The sequence below is a fragment of the Heterostelium album genome, assembly GCF_000004825.1.
Source record: "Heterostelium album PN500 unplaced genomic scaffold PPL_scaffold11, whole genome shotgun sequence".
In the NCBI taxonomy this organism is placed as follows: Eukaryota; Evosea; class Eumycetozoa; order Acytosteliales; family Acytosteliaceae; genus Heterostelium; species Heterostelium album.
In genome coordinates, this window is record NW_008805073.1 from 916,297 (window position 1) to 937,716 (window position 21,420).

A 21,420-nucleotide genomic window follows, 5' to 3' on the forward strand; every position below is an offset into this window, starting at 1 on the left:
TTGGTTATGTTATTTTTAATTAATTAATTAAGTTTGTTTGTTTGTTATTTAGTTAGAAAGAAAGTATGCGAGTAAATAGATTGGAATTGCAGCACAGGTACAGTCGAAGAATGTATGGAGTCTAGCTTCATGGAAAACTGCACTATTTGAATTCGATACCAATTCATCTATTATACCACTATTGTATTTAGATACTCCCGTTCTATAATATTTATATATAGATTTCATATTATATCCATAAGATAAAAATGGTCTAATAATAATAATAGATAATAGATTTTAAATTAGTTATATTATAATAAATAATTATTTATTATAGCTATTAGTTAGGTATTCAACTTACTTGATTAATTGAAATGCATGTATTGTTGTAAGAAGTCCGAATAATAAGATATTGGTTTTGTTAACTTTCATCAGGAGTTTGGTCCATCCGTAGGCGATAGTGAAACCAACCACTGCCGAGAGTGGAATGCATAGAGCTGCAGAGACACGAAATCTAGATCTTAGTCGCTGAAGAGAAGGATCCTCTTCCGGAACAGGATAGCCTTGATAGTTCAAACCGAATAACACAGCCACATCAAAGATCAGCTGTGACATTGAAACACCCAAGAAACCAAATGTAATTATTTCTTTAAACATATTTTATTTTATTTTATTATTTTATTTTTATTTTTATTATTATATCGATTGTAATTGTTTATTATTATTTTTAAAAGATGATGATAATGTGTACACATTATCTTTTAAATAGACAAAAACCATGGTATCCAAAATAAAATCTTTAAAGCTCGAGACCACCTGATTTTTGTAAAATTCCGTCCTATAATAATAAAAAATATAAATATTTATTTATAAAGAAGGACCATGATCTTCCGACACAGATAACCTTGATAGTTCAACATCAAGATCAGTATTTAAAATTGTGTGCACTTTTAAGTAAACAAAAGCATGGTAAAATGCAAAAAAAATTAATTTTTAATAACAAAATAATAAAATATACATATTCTTTTTTATTATTATTATGTATATTTTAAGAAGAAAAGTAGAAAAGTTGACCAGAACATGATTGATTTACTATTTTTAACAAAACAATGTGTATGTCAACTTTGAAATTGAGTGTTTAGGTTGTGTGTTTTATTCATACAGATAATATACAGCAAAGCAAGTACCCCTTCATAAGAACATCAATAATCATTGATTATAATTTAACCCTTTCTCTATTTGTAAAAAGTGCTAAAAATCTTTTATTTATTTATTTTATTTATACATGTTTTTAATAGAGTAATAGCAAGAATGATCATTGTTTGTTTAATAAAATTGTTTTTGTTATTCTCATAATAATAATAATAGTAATAATTATTATTACCTAAAATGTTTAAATATATATTTGTTGTTTTAATTATTTTATGTCTGTTCTCTATGGTCTTGATGGCGAAAGATCACCCGGAGAATGACAAGAAGAAAACAGCGTGTCCAAAGATTGCATGTCCCAAGGTAGATGAGAAGAGATGCAAGAAGGAAGGTGGTACTTTTCTACCAAGGAGCAAAGAGAATTGCTGTGCAAAATGCCAGACACCCTGCTCAACAGTGAAATGCATTGGTGTAGATCGAGCAAAATGTGAATCATATGGTGGTATTTACATAGAGGTAAAATAAAATAATATATATATTTAAATAAAGAAAAAGATAATCTTAGGAGTTAATATTAATTAAAATTAATACAATACAATAATTTAGGCAAATCATAAAAAAGGTATTTGTTGTTCACAATGTCATTCGATTTGTTCGGTTGTTAGATGTAAACAAGTGGAGCCGGCTGATTGTAAGAAACAAGGATTGGCTTATGTTCCTGAAAATCAAATCGAAGGAATTTGTTGTTCGTATTGTACCAATCAAACTATACCGACTCCATCTCAAACACCTACACCTACACCTACACCAACACCAACACCCATAAATCCAACAACAACAACATCAACAACATCAACAACAACAACAGCAACAACAGCTACACCTATAACAACAGCTACACCAACACCATCTTCTACAACATCACAATCATCTACAAACTCTACAACTACAACATCAACCCCTACTACAGGCACTGAATCAACAACAACAACAACAACAACAGGTTCAACAATCAATTGTTCGGTTGTGCTCTGCCAGAATGTAAATATTCAAATATGTAAACAACAAGGTAAAATATTCATACCTGCTGATCCACCCAGGAGATGTTGTGGAGCTTGTGAAGTTCGCTTTACCATTGAACCACATTCATTAGGATCAGTAGCAAATAAATAAATAAAAAAAGAAAAGGAATTCATTTTATCATGTAATTTTATTTATTTGTTTTAAAATTAGTTATATAGAGTTGTTCACTCTTTGATATATGTTTAATATTTTTTTGAATGATATCAAAGTTGATTTCAGGACATGCATATCCACCACACTTTAGTATTTCTTTTGTTGTGTTGGTGTTGTCAATAGGATACTGTGAAAGTGTTGGGATAATTTGATTGAATGCTTTAAACATTGTATGCAAAGGATTGTTTTTTTGTTCTAAAAGTAAATCTTTCCAATTGTCGAAACTTGTCATCTTCAAAGGATGGATTTTAGAAATAGATAAACAGAAATCATTGAATGTGATTGATTTCTGATTAGTCAATAAGAATGTTGGTGTCTTATCATTGTTATCATCAGCATCATTCCATGATCTATTCAAAGAAATATTGATGATTGATGAAGATATCCAATCAACTGGACCGAGATTCAAAAGATTAATCTTCTCCTCTGAAAGATCTGGATAGTATCCAAGATATAATATTCCAGACAAAACCAATCTGATGTAGTCATTGGAATTATCAACACCTGTCTCTGTATGGCTGTAGATGACACCTGGTCTGAACATAATGATTGGTAGGCCTCTTTGGAAAGCTATGTGAATAAGTTGCTCCGCAATTAATTTTGATTGCGAATATCCTGACATTCCATTCAAGTTCTTCAGGTCTGGTTCTATAGTGTCATCTATTTCTTGATTGAATTGGTGTAATGTTCCTATGGAGGAAATATGTGAAACTGGTATGATATGGTCTCCAATTGTAGATAGTCTTAATACTTCCTCAGTGCCTTTAACATTTGCCATTTTCATATTTGAATAAGGATTCATCAAATGAACATATGCACCATTATGAATGATAAGATCGGTTTGATTTGAAAGATCAATGAATTCATTGATATTCAATCCGAATAATGGTAATTCTAAATCACCAATGATTGGATGAATCTTTGAAATTTCATTTTCTTTGATCATCATATTATTCTTTAATCTGATGATGTCAACCAATTTACTTCTTGCATCTGATTGTGAACCTGATGATCTTATCAAACAAAATACTTTTGAAATATTTTGATTTCTAATGAGATCATACAATAAGAATGAACCATTGAATCCAGTTGCACCAGTCAAGAATATATTGTTAAATCCACTTGATTTCATTGATTTTCCATTGGTTTGAATTGAATCATCCAATTTCATTTCATCTTCCCAATTGATTTCATTGTTTTTGATAATATTCTTGAAGATATCAATTAAATTCACATTCTTATCTAAAATTTGCTGAGGTTTAACATCTATTTTCGCTTTATCTTTGAGAAGAGTTGAAAGTTTAACAGCTCCAATTGAATCCCCTCCAATTTGCGAAAAAGATAACTTTGATAAATCAACTTCTGAAAGTGTATTGATATCAAGTCCCAAAACAAATTTAAGATAGTTAAACAACAAATTTGTTTTATCTTCTGATTCTGATGAAAGACCTTCTTGAATCGAATTCAATGTTTGAAACATAGATTCAATATCATCTTTATAATATTTATAAAGATTTGGTCTACTAAATTTACCAGTTGGAGTCAAAAGTTCATTTTCGATTGTCCATTGCGTATTATCAAGAGAGATCATCTTGGGAATTTCATAATGTGGACTCTAGAAAAATAAAAAACAATATTAATTAAAAATATAATTTTTTAATTTTCTAAAAAAAATAAATACCTTATTCAATTTAGATATTCTATCAATTTCCTCAAGAATCAATCTTTTCAATTGATTATTATCTTGATATTTAATAAAATCAATTAAATCAATCTTGTCAAGTGCATTTTGAGATGGAACAACTATTGCAACTAAATATGATTGATTTATATTACCAAAAACAAAGATATTCTTGATGAGTGGAGAGTTTGAATAAAGGGATTCAATAATTTCACAACTAAAAGGATTGGATTAAATTAATTTTTGGAATATTAAATAAATTTTATAAACTTACCAAACGAATTCACCATTACTCAATTTGAAAGCATTCTTCTTTCTATCAATGATTCTGATTGATCTTGTTCCATATTCTTCCACAATATCACCAGTATAATACCATCCATCTTTAAAAGCAGTATTAGCTTCTTTGTTGTTATAATATCCACCAGAGATGTTTGATGTATTTACAATCATCTCACCTCTTGGATACGGTGTATCATTGATTGTGAATCCCAATTCTGGAACAGATTCCAATCTGTATTCAAGGTGTGGAACGACTTTACCATTGAAAGCAATTGACTGAGTTTCAGTAGTACCATAATAGTTGGTTATGGTAAGCTTACCAATAATACCATTTATTAAATTGGAGACTGACAAATTTAGCGGTGCGCCAATTGAATACAAATGAACAATTCTGTCCCCAAATATATTGTTATGGAGTTTCTTTACATCTTTTGTACATTGTTCTATTGATAAATGAGGATGATCCGAGATGTATGATTTCAAAATAGATTCAAAATTTGAATACACAAATTTCCAAAATCTAAATAAAAAGTATCAATTATTAGTATCTCTTTTATAATAAAGAATAATTAAAAATAATTACACAGGGACAGAAAAGATTAAATGGGGTCTTGTCATTTTAATATAATCAAAGATATGCTCCATCTTTCCTGAATATAAAGCAACTCTACCACCAAATCTGAATCTACCATAATCAAATGATCTTTGGGCATGTGCTAAACTTGAAAAACTTAATGTAATCAATGTAGAGTAATCTGTTTGTTCATTTACATAGGTCTTTAAAGTATTGTTTATAAACACAACACCTTTCGGAATACCTGTGGAGCCAGAAGAATAGCCTTAAAAAAATAAATTAATTTTTTAATGAATAACTTTATATGCAACATAAGATAAAGATTAATAAAACATACCTAATGATTTAATTTTACAATTTGTTTTCTTTGGTTGAATTGTTTCTTCTACTAGTAACATTTGTGAAAACAATTTGAAAGAGATATTCGAAGGTAACTTATTTCTTAAATCTTGGTTAAATGTATCCTCTAAATGAACTATTAGTTTTAACTGTTTCTTAATATCTTCATTTGTTTCTAAAAGATAGGAAAGATTTTGAAATGAAATTCTATCTACAATAATAGCACTTGTTTCAGAATTATTCAAAATTGAATATAGATTTTCTAAATCTAAAACAATGATATTGTTAGTATAAACTTTTAGTATTTTATTATCCAGGTATACAAACTTGTTTGATAATTATAAGGGACAATTATAAATCCATACCAAAGACAAGCTAAATCAACAATATACCACTCAGGAACGTTTGTCAAATAAATACCAACTTTAGATTCCTATACAATTTCATTCAAAGATTTAATTAATTAGTCTTTGTTTTATGAATTTATAAAATAAATACTAACAATAGGAATAGTTTCTAAAAGAGTTGTACCAAACATTAAAGCTCTTTCATATACTTGTTGATAAGTTAACCATTCCACAGTAGGATCTAAAGAGAGATCACGATTATTAATCCAATGTCCCAAGCAACGTCTATTTTGCAATGTTTTGAACACATTTCTAATATTTTATTTTTGTTAACTATTTTGCATTATTCGAATTAACTTAATGTAATACTTACAAAATGGTAGTAGAAAAATCTGGGTCTTCTGTTAGAGATATAATTTCTTCATTTGTATCTATTTATTAATATTTAATAAATTTATTAGTTGTTTTGTTTTCATTTTTTGATCATTAAAGACTTTTACATTTTTCAATTGTACAATAATGCGGAAGTGGAGCCGAGTCTGTGTGAATGTCTGAGAGAGTATTTGAATGTGGATAACACTCCAAACAAATAGTAAGATCAGTACATTCCGAACAAACGTATCTCTCTTGACCAGAAACAATAATCTTTGAACAAACTTTACAATTTCTATCAAAGTTATTAATCATAGTTTTTAGCTTATAGTTTTTTTTTAAAAAAAAAATATGATGACAAATAATTGACATCACTTTCTAATCAGATAATTCATCATTATGTTTATTTGTAAATTAATTTAAATATCACTTATGAATTATATATCGTCATGTTACCACCAAAAATCCAAAACAAAAAAAAAATTAAAACATTTTGTGGGGTACCCCCCCTATCAGTTTTGGTGATACAAACAAATCATTATTGTAGATTGTGCAAATAGTGAAGATATGAAATCATAACAGTTGACCATTTTTTTTTTTTTTTTTTTGAGAGTTTTTGATTTCATATCAAATTGTTCCACAGAATACTTTTTGTTACGAATACAGATATGAGAAAAAGTAGTAAATTAATATTAGATAGTAAATCATAATGAACAAAAGAAGCTTATGAAATATATACAAAACAATTTATAGATTTCTAATGAATATTGTCACTAGATACCAATATTTAGTGAACTTCAGAATTTCATATCGTCACTAGTTAAAATATGAAAAAATATCTCAACTCAAAATAATATGATCAAAAAAAATTTTGTAACTGAGTAACAAAAATGTATTTTAATTCACTAGTACTTCTCTTCTCAAACCCACCAAATTTTTTTTTTTTTTTTTTTTTTGATTTCTCAAAAGTGGAGATTCAGGTTTTGGGATGAGGGATTAAATTTTTTTTTTACTTTTATGTGGTTTGAGTTGAATTCAATTAGTGCACCCCCATTCTTTTATCATTTTTTCATTCAAATTTCACAAGGTTTCCAAAATGCATGCATGAAAAAAAATCAAAAATCTAATTTTTGTTTTCAAAATGATCAAAAACTAAAAATCTAATTTTAAAAAATTTTTTTTTTTATTTTAAAATTCAAGTTCGAAAGGATTTTTATAAATTCTATTAAAAAAGTCTAACTTCAAACCATTTCACTTTTAATTATTAATAAAATTATCCTTTTTATTTGTATACAATTTTTTTTTTTTTGGTATGTATTGTAATTATCCACAGAGAACAGTGATATTATTTATAGAATATTAATAATCTTGATTTAGAAATTAATTTATTAGATTTATAAGAATAATAATGGTTTCAATAGCAATCGCAACACAAGAATCAAATGATGATTTCATGTATAATATTAATAACAATAACAATAAAATTGTTCCAGGTAAATAAATATTGATCTTTTTTATATTTTAATAATAATAAAATTAATTTTAATTAAAAATTTTAATTTTTTATTAATTATAGATAAAAAGAAAGAAGATGAAACTGTTTTTTCAGACAGTATAGAGGCGATGCTCAGTACCATTGCCAAAGCCATTGAAGCTTCTAATCAGACCAAAGATCGTGTTATCAATTTGCTCTTAGGAAGAACCGGTGCTGGAAAGACCACTACCACTCATTATCTCAGTGGAGAGAAAATGGTTCTCAAAGATATCAAGACTGTTGTCGATGTGGGAGGTGGTATGATCGAAACATCGATCAAGAAGAAGATAGATGTCGAAAATCCCAATGCCAAAGGAGGTCCCATTGGCCATGAGAAGAAATCGGAAACCAAGGTAATCTCCTGTAAATCTACTCCAGGTGGTGATCTCTTTGTCGATACTCCAGGTGCTTTGGATGACCAAGGTCCTGCCGTCGATCTTGCTCATTCGATTGGTGTCACCAAAGGTCTCCATTCAGCCAAAGCAGTTCGTCCCGTCATTGTCCTAGACAAAGATACAATCTCCGCTATTCGAGGACCAGAGTTTGGCCAGATTCTCGATTTCTCTTCTAATCTAATTGAAAGAATCCAAGAAAGATTGGGTTCATTCTCAGTGTTGTTCACTCATTATGATTGTAGTAAATCATCAGAGGTAGAAAACTACACTACAATCAAGGAAAATTTACTTGACCAAATCAAATTCGAGAATGCAAAAGATCAAAGCAGCAACAGAGCTATTCTCCTACGTTTCATTTACACAGGAGTAGCAACTAAGATTAACTTCCTTACTGTTGGTGGCCAACCCGAAGGTGTATATGTTCACATTGTAAATCCACTCAATCCAGATGGTGTCCAAGAGATCCTTTCAATGATTAAGAGTCGTCCACCAATTGAGAATCCCAGTCAAGTGTTCAAGTACAATATATCTAATGCTTCAAAGACATATATTGATAATGAATGTGTTACACTTCAGTACAAAATCAGTCAGTCCATTGATGTTGGTGAATATTCACAAGCAGTGGAGTGTTTGGATCTAATCAAATTGTTGGCAATTAAACTTGACTTAAAGTCTTTGAAAGAATCGTACAAGGTATCTCTTGCTGGATTTGCGAAACATTACAATCAACTTTCAGTTGATGTCAAGTCATATCTCGGTGGTGCTTTGACACCAGCTGGTTCACTTTCGATTGAACATTTAGAATCTCGTTTATCATCAATCAGATTGATTGATCATCTCATGAAAAACCGAAAGGACGAAGAGAAAACACATTTTACAAATGATATTGAATCTTATGATCATGTAGTTCAATGTCTATTTCAAAGTTCGAATGATTTTGAACGTTCATTGAATACAATCACTTCATTTGCTGTTCTCAAAGATCAAATCGTTAAACTTCATTCACTTTCAGATTTCAATGATGTATTCACACCTTCCAAAACCAATGCAATCAAATCATTGACAAACAGAATTAATGATTTATTGGAAGATACAATCAATGAAATCAGATCCCATAATTGGGAGATTTCATTCAATTCGATCCAATCAATTCAACAATCAAATTGTATTCAAGAGTTTATCAAAATTCAAATTGAAAATGAAGTTCAAACTTTGATTAGTTCAATAATCAAAATAATTGAAATTTCAAGTGAATTCATTAATCAAATATTGAATAGAGAAGGTAGTCTATCTCTTCATGATTTAGGTAGAGTAAGAGATCATTGGGCGGTAATTCAAACTTCATCTTCATTCAAACCACTCAGTAAATTGTTGGAAATCAAAATTGAAGAAGTTTATTACTCTCCAATTGTTGATTCTATTGCCAAATATACCAATGACATCCTTAATAATCTATCAGATCCAGCTGGTTTGGTTTCCTCTCTTGAAAAAGTTTCAATTCTTCAAAATTTGGATGCAAAGATCAATGATCGCACTTCAAATTCTTATAGATTGGCACTTCGCACAATTAATGATAAAGTTAAATCTATGAAGGAGGAAATTTGTTTATCACTCAAGGTTACTAGTGATCAAATTACTCTCCAAAGATTATTCAACAAACTTTGCGAGATCAAAAAACTCTCACCGATGGATCCACATTTTTCAGAACCTATATGTATGATAACCTACCTCCAAACCATTGAAGAGATTCGTCTTTTCATTATTGGTGTTGAGGATGCAATCGTTGATTCATTCTCTCATAATAATCTTCCACTTTCAAATTCACTCTCACAATCACTTCACTATCTAATCAGACCGATAGAATTTGGTCAGAATGCATGCCAAGAAGAACAACAATTGTCTGTTTGCATTGAAAATACAAAGAATCATGTAAAGGAATTGGTTTCAAGTATTTGTAATATCAATTTGGAGATTATTACAAATGGACAATGGTCAACACTATCCAAACAGCTTGAAAAACTTGCCATTTTCAGATATAATCAAATGTGTTCTACTTCATCAACTATCACGACCATTGAAACAAAGATTGTTGAACATTGTACAACAAAATGGGAACAATCATCAAGGTATATCTCATCGAACGATTATAAATCGGCATATGATAGTTTAAATCAACTTCAAAGAGCAAAAAAGTTTGATAATATCAAAACAATAATCAGTGACGACAAGTATTCTGAAATTGAAGAAACACTTCGTCGTTCAATCTCCAACTTCCTTTCAAAGATGAGATCATTCATTGATGATGGTAAATTTAATGAATTTAGACTTCTCCAACCCCAACTTAATTGTTTAGTGGATCTTGAACATTATTATCCCTCTCTCAATACAATCGTTTATGAAATTAATAACCAATTTAGAGAGTATCAGAATGGTTTATTGACATCATTTAGTGAGAAGATCACTACTCGGAACTACTCAAGTCTCAAAGACACTTTTCTCAATCTTCCTGAAGACTCTAGAGTTCGAGTTGATCTTCTCACTCAAATTATCAATGTTCTCAGAAATGATGAACAGATCATCATGATATTTGTCAGTCAAATCGAACAAATGAGAGTCGATAAAGATAAATTTTCTAAATCATTATCCTCTTTTAATAGTGGATCAATTCTATCTTCAATTCTCCCAGAAGAACACAATTTCGAGAGACGGTTGAAGAATATCGAAGATATTATCATCAAACAGATTAAACTCATTGTTGACAAACTCAAAGGTTCAGTTGCTATTCATGATTTCTATTCAGTTGATCAATATTCCAATTATATTCAAACTCTGTGCCAACAATTGAGATATTGTTTATCATTTGGAAATCAAATCAATGATATTACACATCAAGTAGACTCAATTGTCAGAGAATCCCTTGACAATATCAATGAAAAGATGTTTGAAGAGAAACAATTTTTCTCGATTTCAGCAATCATCAATGGTTTGAAGAAAGTCAGCAACAACTACACTTTTGTTCTTAAACTTCAACAGATTGAAAACTTTTTCTTCAATCATATTGTAAAGAGATCAGATTCTGTCAGAAAAATGATCAATGATGGTCTTATCATTGAAGCAAGATCGAATGTTAAAAATATTGAAAGTGATATTCAAAATATTTCAGGACTAATTGCCACAACTCAAACCTCAACTATATTAGAAGAATTGAGGAACTTTGTTGCAGAATTCGAATCTCTTAGATCTAACAATATTGCTTCTATTATCAAATCAGGCAATTTTGATAGTATCACAGAGAAAGATTTGGACTCTCAAACAATTAAGAATCTCAAAGATAAGATTCTTGAATGTTTATCTTCAATTCAAAGAGATCTTTCACCACCAAGATTTGAACAAGTTGCTGAAAATCTATCATGGTTTATCGATTTGTGTTCCAACTCTGTCATCTCAAAGAAATTAGGAAATTCATACCAAGCTGAACTCGATAAGATTCAGAAACAAATCTTAAAAATTGCTAAATCATCAATCCAAAAAATCGTTGATCATCAAAAGGATGATAATCTTCAAAAGGATGATATAGATCATTACTATTCTATCAAAACACATCTATCAAAGTTCATCAAAGATTTCAATGTCATGGACCAACATTTGATAGAATCAATGAAATCATATTTCAAAACATTCTCTGAAATAATTTCAAGAAACATTGATAATTGGAAGAAAGATGTCATTCCATTTGAAAAGAATGCAATTTCAGATCTTCTTTCCAAACTCAATACTCTCAGAAGATGTGATAATGCTATCTCAGCATGTTCTATTTTGATAGGAAATGTACCCACATACAGAATTGCAATCGACCAATTGAAATCAAAGATTCAAAATCGTATCAGTACTCTCTCAAATGATTTGGATAGTTCGAAATATGATAAATCAGCATCCACCATTCTTCTTGTTTATGAAGTATATAATCAATTAAATGCACATGATGTTGTATCAAGCAATGATCATCCACTCTTGATTGGAATTGGACAATCTCATATGGAAATGTTGGTAAACACAGCAAAGAGATATTGGGAAAGTGATGACCTTGAAAACTATAATCAAACCGCTGTTAGAGCCACCAACTTTGAAAATCATATGAATCGAATTCCTCAAATCAATTCAAATACCTTGGTGAAATCTATTGTTGTTGTTGCCAAAAAGCATATCGAAGAATACTCAGGTCAACTCCACAACAAAGATGGCAATGAACTTGTTCCAAGTTTGACAAAGTTAAAGGAATTTTCTGATAGATCACCACTTCTCAAAGAATTTGTTAATTTTAATATTAAAGTTGTTTTGGATCGTTTTATAGAAGCCCATGGATTAGGAAAAATTCAACAAATTGGAAAGGAACTTGAAATCTCTGGTCGTCTTGGAAAAGAAATCATTTCTGAATTCACACAATTCACTGCATATAAAATCTCAATGTGGAATACAAGATCAGCAAATCTACCCATTGAATACATCTTGGAACACATGACCGGTGATGAGATTTCAAAGGAAATATTGAAATCAAGTTATGATTCATTCTGTGCTCAATATCAGACAATTGTGGAAAGAGAAGTCGTCAAATATCAAGATGCTGCCAAGAATATTGTCACAAATGCAAAGATGATTGCAGCCAGAATACCTAAGAAAATACAATCCGAGACCTCAAGAGAGAATGTCATCAGTTTGTTGGCTCATATTTTCGCAATGTGGACTGTTTCAAAATCTGGTGAATCATATGTTGCTCTTAAATTTGATCCAACTGTATTAATTCGCCCTCATCATGCTCAAGTTTTGGCAATAATGAGATTACTAGGAATTGATACGAAAGAATCTTGGATTAAAAGTAAATTAGGAATGACTGGGGGTTCACCATTTGACAATCATCTCATTGAAATATTGACTGGTGAAGGAAAATCAATCACACTTGCAGTTCTCAGTACCCTTCTTTCACTTCTAAAGTTCAAGGTTTCATGTGTTTCTTATAGTGCATATCTATCAAATCGTGACTTTACTGCATTTGAAGATATCTTTTCACTATTTAGTGTCACTGATATGATTACCTATTCAACATTCGGTGAATTGTGTGATTCTTTGATCAAAGAAGGTGGTGATGTCAGAACTCTAACAAATCAATTCATGCACAGCAAATTGAAACCAGCTACTAAAGAAAATCCAACACCATGTTCAAGAATTCTTTTGATTGATGAAGTCGATGTATTCTTTGGTGATTCATTCTATGGTCAAACATATAATCCAGGAACATCTCTTCAGTCAGCATCAATCATTCAACTTTTTGAATACATTTGGAAGAATCGCAAGAACATTACAATTTCTACCGTCTCTAACCAAAATGAATACAAGAAAGTAATGGCTGAGTTCCCCGGACATGAAACAATTCTTTCTCAGAAGATTTACTCTATGGTTAGAGATGTCAACAGCTACAATATTCCAGCTTATGAAGTTGATAAAGTGAATCAGAGAATTGGATATCGTGATCAAGATGGTATTTCATTTACAACAACCTATGGATCAAAAACAGCATTTGCATACATTGCTGAATATGAACTTGGTAATATCACAGAAGAGGTTATGAAGAAAAATCTTAAACTCTCAATTGTTTGTGGTCATTGGTCGTTTGCAAACATTCCATTCAAATTTGAAAGAATTCTTGGAGTTACTGGAACTTTGAAGACACTAACACCATCTTTAATGAAAATCATCAAAGATGATTTCAAGATCAACAAATATACATTCACACCTTCAATCTTTGGTAAAACACAACTTGATTACAAAGAACAAGATCATGTTTTGATGGAAGAGAACAAAGACCTCTGGTACAGAAAGATTGCTGAAGATATCCTTGAGAAGACAAAGAAAGAAAGAGCTGTCATCGTTGTCTTTGAAGATGAAAAGATATTGATCGATTTTGAAACATCACATTACTTCCAACAAGTTGACAAGAGTTCGAAATTGGTTGAAAGTACAATCGATAGAGATACAGTGATCAAGAAAGCAACAACATCAAATCAAGTAACACTCATAACAAGATCATTTGGTCGTGGTGTTGATTTCATTGTCAATGATGATAAAGTGATTGATAATGGAGGTGTTCATGTCATTCAAACATTCCTTTCAGAAGAGATCACCGAAGAAATTCAAATCAAAGGAAGAACCGCTCGTCAAGGTCAGAAAGGATCATACAAGATTATTCTCCAAAAACCAGATCTTGTGAAGATGGGAATGACATCAGAGAGTCTTGACAAAGGAATCAAGAGCGAAGGATTCTACAAGATGATCGATGAGAAGCGTCAAGAATTGTTCTCTTTGAAATGTGAGAAACAAAAGAAGGTTGTCAGTGAAGCCAATGAACGGGATAACCTATCGAACAAATATTTAAGTTTAATTTGCAATTATAGTGAATCCAAGAAATCTGAAATTTCAAATCTATTATCTCAATTCAATTAATTAAAATATAAAAATAAATAAATAAAAATTTTAATTCTAAATGATTTTTCATTTTATTGGTTGGGTTTTTTTTTTTCTTAGTATTCTCACATTATTTTACAAAAAGCACACAAATTTTTTTTCTTTTTGGGGAGGCTTAAAATGAAATTAAACAATTTTGAAGGTTTAGTGAAGTATTATAAAATCTAATTCATATTTAAGTATTAAATAAATTGAAATAAATTTTGTTTTAAATCAAATTTTAACACTAACAAAAACCAATAGGTATTTATTTATTTTTAAATTTTATTTTGTTATTAATCTATATTTTTAATTTTTTTAAAGATCTCAAGTCAAAGATCAAATAGATAAACTCTTTCAACTTACAATGATGTATTCACATCTGTCAAATTCAATACAATCAAATCATTGACAAACAGAAGTAATGATCTTTTGGAAGATACAATCAATGAAATCAAATCACATAATTGGGAGCTCTCTAGTGATCAAGAAATCAACAACATCAAAACAAGTATCACTCATAACAAGATCACTTGGTCGTGGTGTTGATTTCATTGTCAATGATGATAAAGTGATTGATAATGGAGGTGTTCATGTCATTCAAACATTCCTTTCTAAGTACATCACTGAAGAGGTTCAAATCAAAGGAAGAACCGCTCGTCAAGGTCAGAAAGGATAATACAAGATGATTCTTCAAAAGACAGGCCTTCTTAAAATGGGAATGACATCAGAGAGTCTTGACAATGCAATCAAGAGTGATGGATTCTATATGATGATTGACTCAAAACGAACAGAATTATTTAGTTCTGAATGTGAGAAACTCAAGAAGGTTGTCATTTAGGCCAAGATAAATGATGGTATTTCTAACACCTATTTAAGTTTACATACCAATTATTGTGATTCAAAGAAATCCGAAATTTCAAATCAATTAGAAGAATTTAACAAATATTTTATTCTAAAATAAACATAAACATTAACAAGTATCAATAATTACTATTTTAACTGATTGTTGTTCAATTAAATATTTAACTGGAGATACGATACATGTTCTTATTATAGACTCACTGAAACTGATAAGATCGGTTCAACAAAGTTGCTGCTCCTGGTTTAATAGATACCTTTATTGATATTATAATCAGTTCCATTTTGTCTACTTAGTTTTATCTTAAATTTAACTAAAACCAGATCCAAACTTCTTCTTTATCTCTATTTGTAGCCATGTTTTACAAAGCCATTGGCAGACTCCTCGATCAGTCATAAATACTGCATGAGGCACGTACCGACCTTTTGATTTCGTCAAGCTCCAGAAGTATAAAACTAAGGTACATCATATATGAGCTGGTTCTTGGTCGATTCGACCTATTTTAATCTACCACTTTGATTGAGATCAACTCGTCCAAAAGAACTACAGAGTTGAATCCAGGTCGGCATGGAGAAGATGATTAAATGGTTCTTCTCCTCTGGACTCTCTACACTGGTTGATCATCTCTTTTTTTATTTTGATAATAAGTAAAGTGATCCTTTTCCTGTAACTATTTAATCTGTAATTTGGTTTGAATTTAAAACCGTATTAGTTTATTTCAAAGTCTTCCATAATCAATGTATTTCCTCGTATTCACAATACTCTGGCTGTAGAGACGTTATGCAGAAGCCATTCACTACCTGAGAGTTGATCTTTGTTCTAAGTATTATACTTTCACTTCTTGGATTCAAAGTTTCATGTATTTCATATAGTGGATACATTTCAAAACGAGATTATACAGCATTTGAAGATATCTTTTCACTCTTTGGTGTCACTGATAAGATTACCTATTCCACTTTTGAAGATCTTTGTGGAGTTTTGATTACAGAAGGAGGTGATGTCAGAACTCTTACAAATCAATTCATTAATAACAAATTAAACCATCTCATCTAAAAAATTCATCACAATGTCCAAGAATTCTTTTGATTGATGAAGTCGATGTATTCTTTGGTGATCAATTTCATCACTTATAAAAGCAAGTGACTATAAATACCCTGAATACACAGTTGATAAAGTAAATCAGAGAATTGGATATAGAAATCAAGATGGTATTTCTTATTCAACAACTTATGGATGTAGAACGTCATTTGCATAGATTGCTGAAAAAGAAAATGGAAAAATCACAGAAGAGATTATGAAGCAAAATCTCCAAATCTCAATAATATGTGGTCGTTGGTCATATGTCAAAATTCCATTCAAATTTGAAAGAATTCTGGGAGTTACTATGTACTACCACTCGCCTTCTTTTATCACAGTAAGCTTCCTACTGTATCTATATTTCTATGTTGGTCAGAAATATTAAATCTGACATTTCGATGGATGAGATCATCCATTTAAATAGGTGGAATCTACAAACACGAACATACCTGCTCCCGAACGTTCAATATCTGTAAACTGACATCATCAACATGATCAAAGTTGGTGGTGTAACTCTCTATTCTCTGTCACTTGGAACATAGTCCACCATCGAGGTCATATGTGCTTCCCAAGTTACATGTACCTTGAGTTACCAAATGAATACCGGCATAGGTCATCGAGAAGATGATGAAGTCACCTCTAGATTCTAGAACGGTCGTTACCTCTCATAACTTAAGTTAATATAAAGTAATAGCATCAGATCATGCTTCCTTTATGATCAAGGTGGTACCAACTACTTCAGTCTACTGAGTACATGGTTTGTATGATCAACAACAGGTACCTCTTCTCGAACAATCTTTGGTTACTTTGCCAACTAGAATAAAAAAAACTATTCTGTTCTAATATAATAATTATTTTATTATTGGATTCTCCCACATCATCGTGTTCATAGCAGGTGCCAATATCAATTCCTTTGTCTTGTAACTTACTTGCTTGCTCTAACTACAGATGTCTAATTATATTGTTGATTTCATTTCATTTCATTTGTTATAATAATAAATATAACATAACAAAACAAAGTGTTTACATACTAATAGATTATCAGCCTTTCCAATTCTGGAAATACATTAGGAATAAACTTATCGGAACCTTGTTGGGTCCAGCTCTGCTGTTTAACGACCTATACCTTTAATACACCTCACTGTTACATTTATATACATATATACACCAACTTGAGGATAGTGTTTGGATTCTTTAATATATCTTATTAACTTACAGCACTACTATAAAATAGCACACAGCCCTCGGAACTCTCAATCTGATGCTCTTACTAAATTTAAGCACAACTGGGACATATTCAAGGTCAGTTGAAGTCATTTGCTCATAATAAATGTACTCCTAGCCAAAAAGATCTTCTTTTCTACAAATAATTTATTATAAATCAATAAACAGAGTATAATATTACAAGATGATGAATTATTTGAAGATCGGGATCTTTTATTTTGATTAAAACTGTGACTTACGAAATTAGTTTTTTTTTTTATAAATTTAAAAATAATCAAATTTTTTTTTTAGTTCAGCCAAAGTTCCCAAAAATTATTCATAATAACGAGAATGACAAAGATTATTTAAATTTCTTTTTGGTGACTGGTAGTATAAAAGTTTATACACATGTTCAAACAAATATATCTTGTTATATAATTATTAATTATTTTTATTAAATGATGAAAATCAATAAATTTGTAATATTGGCAACAATTGTTATATTGTGTGCCGTCGCAATTGGTGCTCGTCATTCTCACTTTGAAGAGGAGGATGGTCCATCCGATGACAATGTCATCAGCATGAATGAAACAAACTTCAACGAGGTCATCACTGGACACTATCTCGTCCTTGTTGTTTTCTGTATGTCATGGAGTGGTCACTGCAAGAACTTGAAGCCACACTACTCGGAGGCTTCCAAGTCATTTGCCACCAACAATAAGGTTGCATTTGGTAAAGTAGATTGTATTGTTGAAAATAATCTCTGTCAATCGAATAAAGTTGAATTACTCCCAACTTTGATTCTCTTCAGGTAAATATATCACTATTTAAATATAATCAAATCTTATAAATACTAACTTATCTTAACCACTAAATTCTTTTCTTTTTCTTTAAAGAAACGGTGAACCAGAACCATTCGAATTAGGTGATAAAACAGCTTCCGGTATTATCATCGCGCTCACTTCGTATGTACAAGAACGACGATAGGTTATTGTATATTAAACATTTAAATGATCATAGAAACATTGTTTACAAACATTTCTTTTTCTTTTTTCTTGTTTGATATATCTGTTTATATTATTAAAAACCAAAAATGAACAGTTCTCTAATATAATAACATAATAATTTAACAAATTTGTAGAGTTCTTTTGCCACCGATCACCATTATTGGAACCGAGAAAGATTTGGATAGGTTGAAGGCTTTTGAAAAGGATGTTATTGTTGGTTTCTTTGATAACGATCACGACAACCATTACGCCACCTTTAAAAAGTTGGCCTTCTCCATGAAGAAGTTCATCAAGTTTGGTGCTGTCATCAACAACAAGGAGTTCTCTGCCAAGCACGTCAAATCGATTCCATCCGCCAACATCTACACCAAGTTTGATGATTTTCCGGTTGTCCCATTCACTGGTAACTCGTTCGAACCAGAGGAATTGACTCGATTCATCCAATCAAGTATTTTGCCAACTTTGGGTGAGTACAGCGATCTCATCAGTAGGAACTACCCTATCGATCTCCCAATTGCCTACCTCTTTGTCAACACAAGCGAGAAGGAAACCACAGAAACCACCATTGCTGAAGTCACCAAGATAGCCGCTGCCCACAAAGGTAAGATCATCTTCTGCTCCGTCAACAACCCACGATACGCCGAGTATCTCGGTTTGTCTGGATCCAAGTTTCCAGCTCTAGTCATCCAGAACATTGCTAAGCAAAAAAAGCTCTTGTTCCCAGAGAACAAAGAGTTCACTCAAACCGCCGTTTCCGAATTCGTTCAACAGTATTACAAGTTTGCACTTTTAAGAAAGTCAGAGTCAATTCCAGCCAAAACCAGTCTGTCAAGATCATCGTTGGTAATACCTTCGATCAGATCGTCCTCGATGAAACCAAGGATGTCTTGGTTGAATTCTACGCTCCATGGTGTCCTTACATCTGGAGTTTGAAACCAACCTACGAAAAACTCGGAGATTACATGGCCAAATACCCACATATCGTCATTGGCAAGATCGATGCCACCGCCAACGATGTTCCACCAGAACTTGACATCCGTGGTTTCCCAACGATCAAGTTCTTCAAGGCCAACGATAAGAAGAACCCAGTTACGTTCGAGGGTGAACGTGATCTCGCAACTCTGGTCGAATTCATCAAAGAGCATTCCATCCAAGCTTTGAAGAGCACCGAATCCAATGAGGTGTCTACGGATTCTTCGATTTTTCATTATCTTTGGTAGAAATTTATGCAAATATTTGAATAAAATTATATTCTTTGCATGAGATATAATTATTCTGAATCCGTAGTTATTTACATCTATTTATTATTATTACTTTTTGTTTGATTTCTTTTTTCTGTTTCTATAGTAAAGAGATAAACTATTGCTCTTTGTATCGAACTTTGGTAAAAAATTGATTGAAAATTAATGTATACTGAGTTTGTAATGGTGATTTGATTCGAAATCTGAATAGAAGTAAGTAACCCAAATAAGTTTTTCTTTTAAAACTATAGTAAATCGTATATGGTGTGGAGATCTACAGTGCTGGTTGTCTAGATGATTTTAAAAATATAAGTTAGTTTGGTATCATTGAGTAGAGTATTTGAATGAATACAAACCTATTACTAGTATCAAGTTGCAATTTACCACTGGTTCTACTCCTCTACACTACTTCTTCTCGTTCTGATGACCAAAGCTCAGGCACTTTTATGTAAAAACACGCTTCGCTGTCACTTCGAGTCAAGTCTGTTGTTACCAAGTAATATGTGCTGCCAGGTTAATTTATGATCGGTATTTAGAGTTACCTAGCGATGTTGATTTAGTCGGCATCGAGGATGTTGAATGATCCTTTTCCTCTAGATTCTTTACACTGGTTGTATAGACGTTATCTTTAAAGAAATTATAATATCTGTCTGGTTTAGTTACCTGCCATCTTTAGGTTTGAATTTACACGGTTTCAATCTATGATTAATGTTAGTTAGTTTTAGAGTGTTGGTTACTTTGAATACTCTAGAGTATTTGAATCAAAACATACATATTCCCAATATATCTGGTTGCTATTAGTACTACTACTGATTTTACTACTCTAATGTCTTTTCTTCTTCTTCGTTTCTGATGAACATAGCTGACGTTACTCTATCTGTTTAAACAAGCTTCGCTCTCACTCAGAGTCGGTCAAGTCTACCATTATCAAATCACATATGTACCTAGAACACCTAGCGATGTTGACTAGGTGTCACCAAGAGGATGATTAAATGGTTCGCCTCCGATATACTCATTATACCGGTTGTAGTGAGGTATCTTTGATGATTATATAAGAGTTGAGAAGTGTATTCTATAATCAGTAGGTTGGCATCTACCTACACTATATCAAATGTTCTGTCATCAATAGTAACAGTTGGTTAACAACGACTACAACATCATCAATATCTAAATAATATTGTGGTTATAACTTACAATTCTGGTGTTTGCTACATTAAAAAAAAACTTCTCTGAATCTGGAGTTATGTTAAAAGAAACTAAAAATAAGTATCTCATTGCTGCCAATATCATTCTTTCTGTCTGGTTTATTGTTACCTGTCATCGATGTGTGGTGATAAATGGTGATCATGACTTTTAAATTAATGTCAATATACTTTTGGTGAGAGCTTAGCAATTGGAAACACCTACCAAAAGATACATCAATATAACTGTAGACAAACAAAATTATCGATACCTCTATTGATTTAGTTAAAAATATCTATTTTGCTGATGCCTTTAGAGTTTGAATATTGCTCTAAATAAACTCTAAAGGTTGGTGAATCAAAAAATTAGCAGTTGTTGTTCGTTGTTGTGTGGATATATAAAACATTTATTGAACATACACTGAAGGTTTTGGTAGAAATAGGTAAACTCAAATTCAACCAT

At 31.1% G+C, this 21,420-nt stretch overlaps 8 protein-coding genes across 8 annotated transcripts; 4 read left to right on the plus strand and 4 right to left on the minus strand.

Moving 5' to 3' along the window:
• Positions 1-48: 48 nt before the first annotated feature.
• On the minus strand, positions 49-639 carry PPL_09759 (uncharacterized protein; the record flags this gene model as incomplete). The annotated part of the gene is made up of 2 exons (XM_020580550.1): positions 49-253; positions 344-639. 2 exons carry the CDS (start codon positions 637-639, stop codon positions 49-51), a joined length of 501 nt encoding a protein of 166 aa, XP_020429137.1.
• Positions 640-1,371: 732 nt separating this feature from the next.
• Positions 1,372-2,284, plus strand: PPL_09760 (uncharacterized protein; the record flags this gene model as incomplete). The annotated part of the gene is made up of 3 exons (XM_020580551.1): positions 1,372-1,647; positions 1,738-2,200; positions 2,232-2,284. 3 exons carry the CDS (start codon positions 1,372-1,374, stop codon positions 2,282-2,284), a joined length of 792 nt encoding a protein of 263 aa, XP_020429138.1.
• A 57-nt stretch (positions 2,285-2,341) lies between these two features.
• PPL_09761 (uncharacterized protein) lies at positions 2,342-6,277 on the minus strand (the record flags this gene model as incomplete). Its single annotated transcript, XM_020580552.1, has 9 exons — positions 2,342-3,982; positions 4,049-4,265; positions 4,323-4,850; positions 4,914-5,169; positions 5,242-5,511; positions 5,571-5,676; positions 5,746-5,902; positions 5,964-6,021; positions 6,091-6,277. 9 exons carry the CDS (start codon positions 6,275-6,277, stop codon positions 2,342-2,344), a joined length of 3,420 nt encoding a protein of 1,139 aa, XP_020429139.1.
• A 1,093-nt stretch (positions 6,278-7,370) lies between these two features.
• PPL_09762 (helicase) lies at positions 7,371-14,386 on the plus strand (the record flags this gene model as incomplete). Its single annotated transcript, XM_020580553.1, has 2 exons — positions 7,371-7,455; positions 7,539-14,386. The coding sequence occupies 2 exons, from the start codon at positions 7,371-7,373 to the stop codon at positions 14,384-14,386; spliced, it is 6,933 nt and encodes a 2,310-aa protein (XP_020429140.1).
• A 424-nt stretch (positions 14,387-14,810) lies between these two features.
• Positions 14,811-16,301, plus strand: PPL_09763 (uncharacterized protein; the record flags this gene model as incomplete). Its single annotated transcript, XM_020580554.1, has 3 exons — positions 14,811-15,004; positions 15,446-15,478; positions 16,121-16,301. 3 exons carry the CDS (start codon positions 14,811-14,813, stop codon positions 16,299-16,301), a joined length of 408 nt encoding a protein of 135 aa, XP_020429141.1.
• Positions 16,302-16,475: 174 nt separating this feature from the next.
• On the minus strand, positions 16,476-17,642 carry PPL_09764 (uncharacterized protein; the record flags this gene model as incomplete). The annotated part of the gene is made up of 7 exons (XM_020580555.1): positions 16,476-16,507; positions 16,903-16,964; positions 17,107-17,139; positions 17,255-17,277; positions 17,357-17,381; positions 17,484-17,517; positions 17,597-17,642. The coding sequence occupies 7 exons, from the start codon at positions 17,640-17,642 to the stop codon at positions 16,476-16,478; spliced, it is 255 nt and encodes an 84-aa protein (XP_020429142.1).
• A 347-nt stretch (positions 17,643-17,989) lies between these two features.
• Positions 17,990-20,107, plus strand: PPL_09765 (protein disulfide isomerase; the record flags this gene model as incomplete). The annotated part of the gene is made up of 5 exons (XM_020580556.1): positions 17,990-18,339; positions 18,425-18,493; positions 18,670-19,305; positions 19,338-19,716; positions 20,090-20,107. The coding sequence occupies 5 exons, from the start codon at positions 17,990-17,992 to the stop codon at positions 20,105-20,107; spliced, it is 1,452 nt and encodes a 483-aa protein (XP_020429143.1).
• Positions 20,108-20,295: 188 nt separating this feature from the next.
• Positions 20,296-21,066, minus strand: PPL_09766 (uncharacterized protein; the record flags this gene model as incomplete). The annotated part of the gene is made up of 3 exons (XM_020580557.1): positions 20,296-20,402; positions 20,789-20,873; positions 20,971-21,066. The coding sequence occupies 3 exons, from the start codon at positions 21,064-21,066 to the stop codon at positions 20,296-20,298; spliced, it is 288 nt and encodes a 95-aa protein (XP_020429144.1).
• Positions 21,067-21,420: the final 354 nt, after the last annotated feature.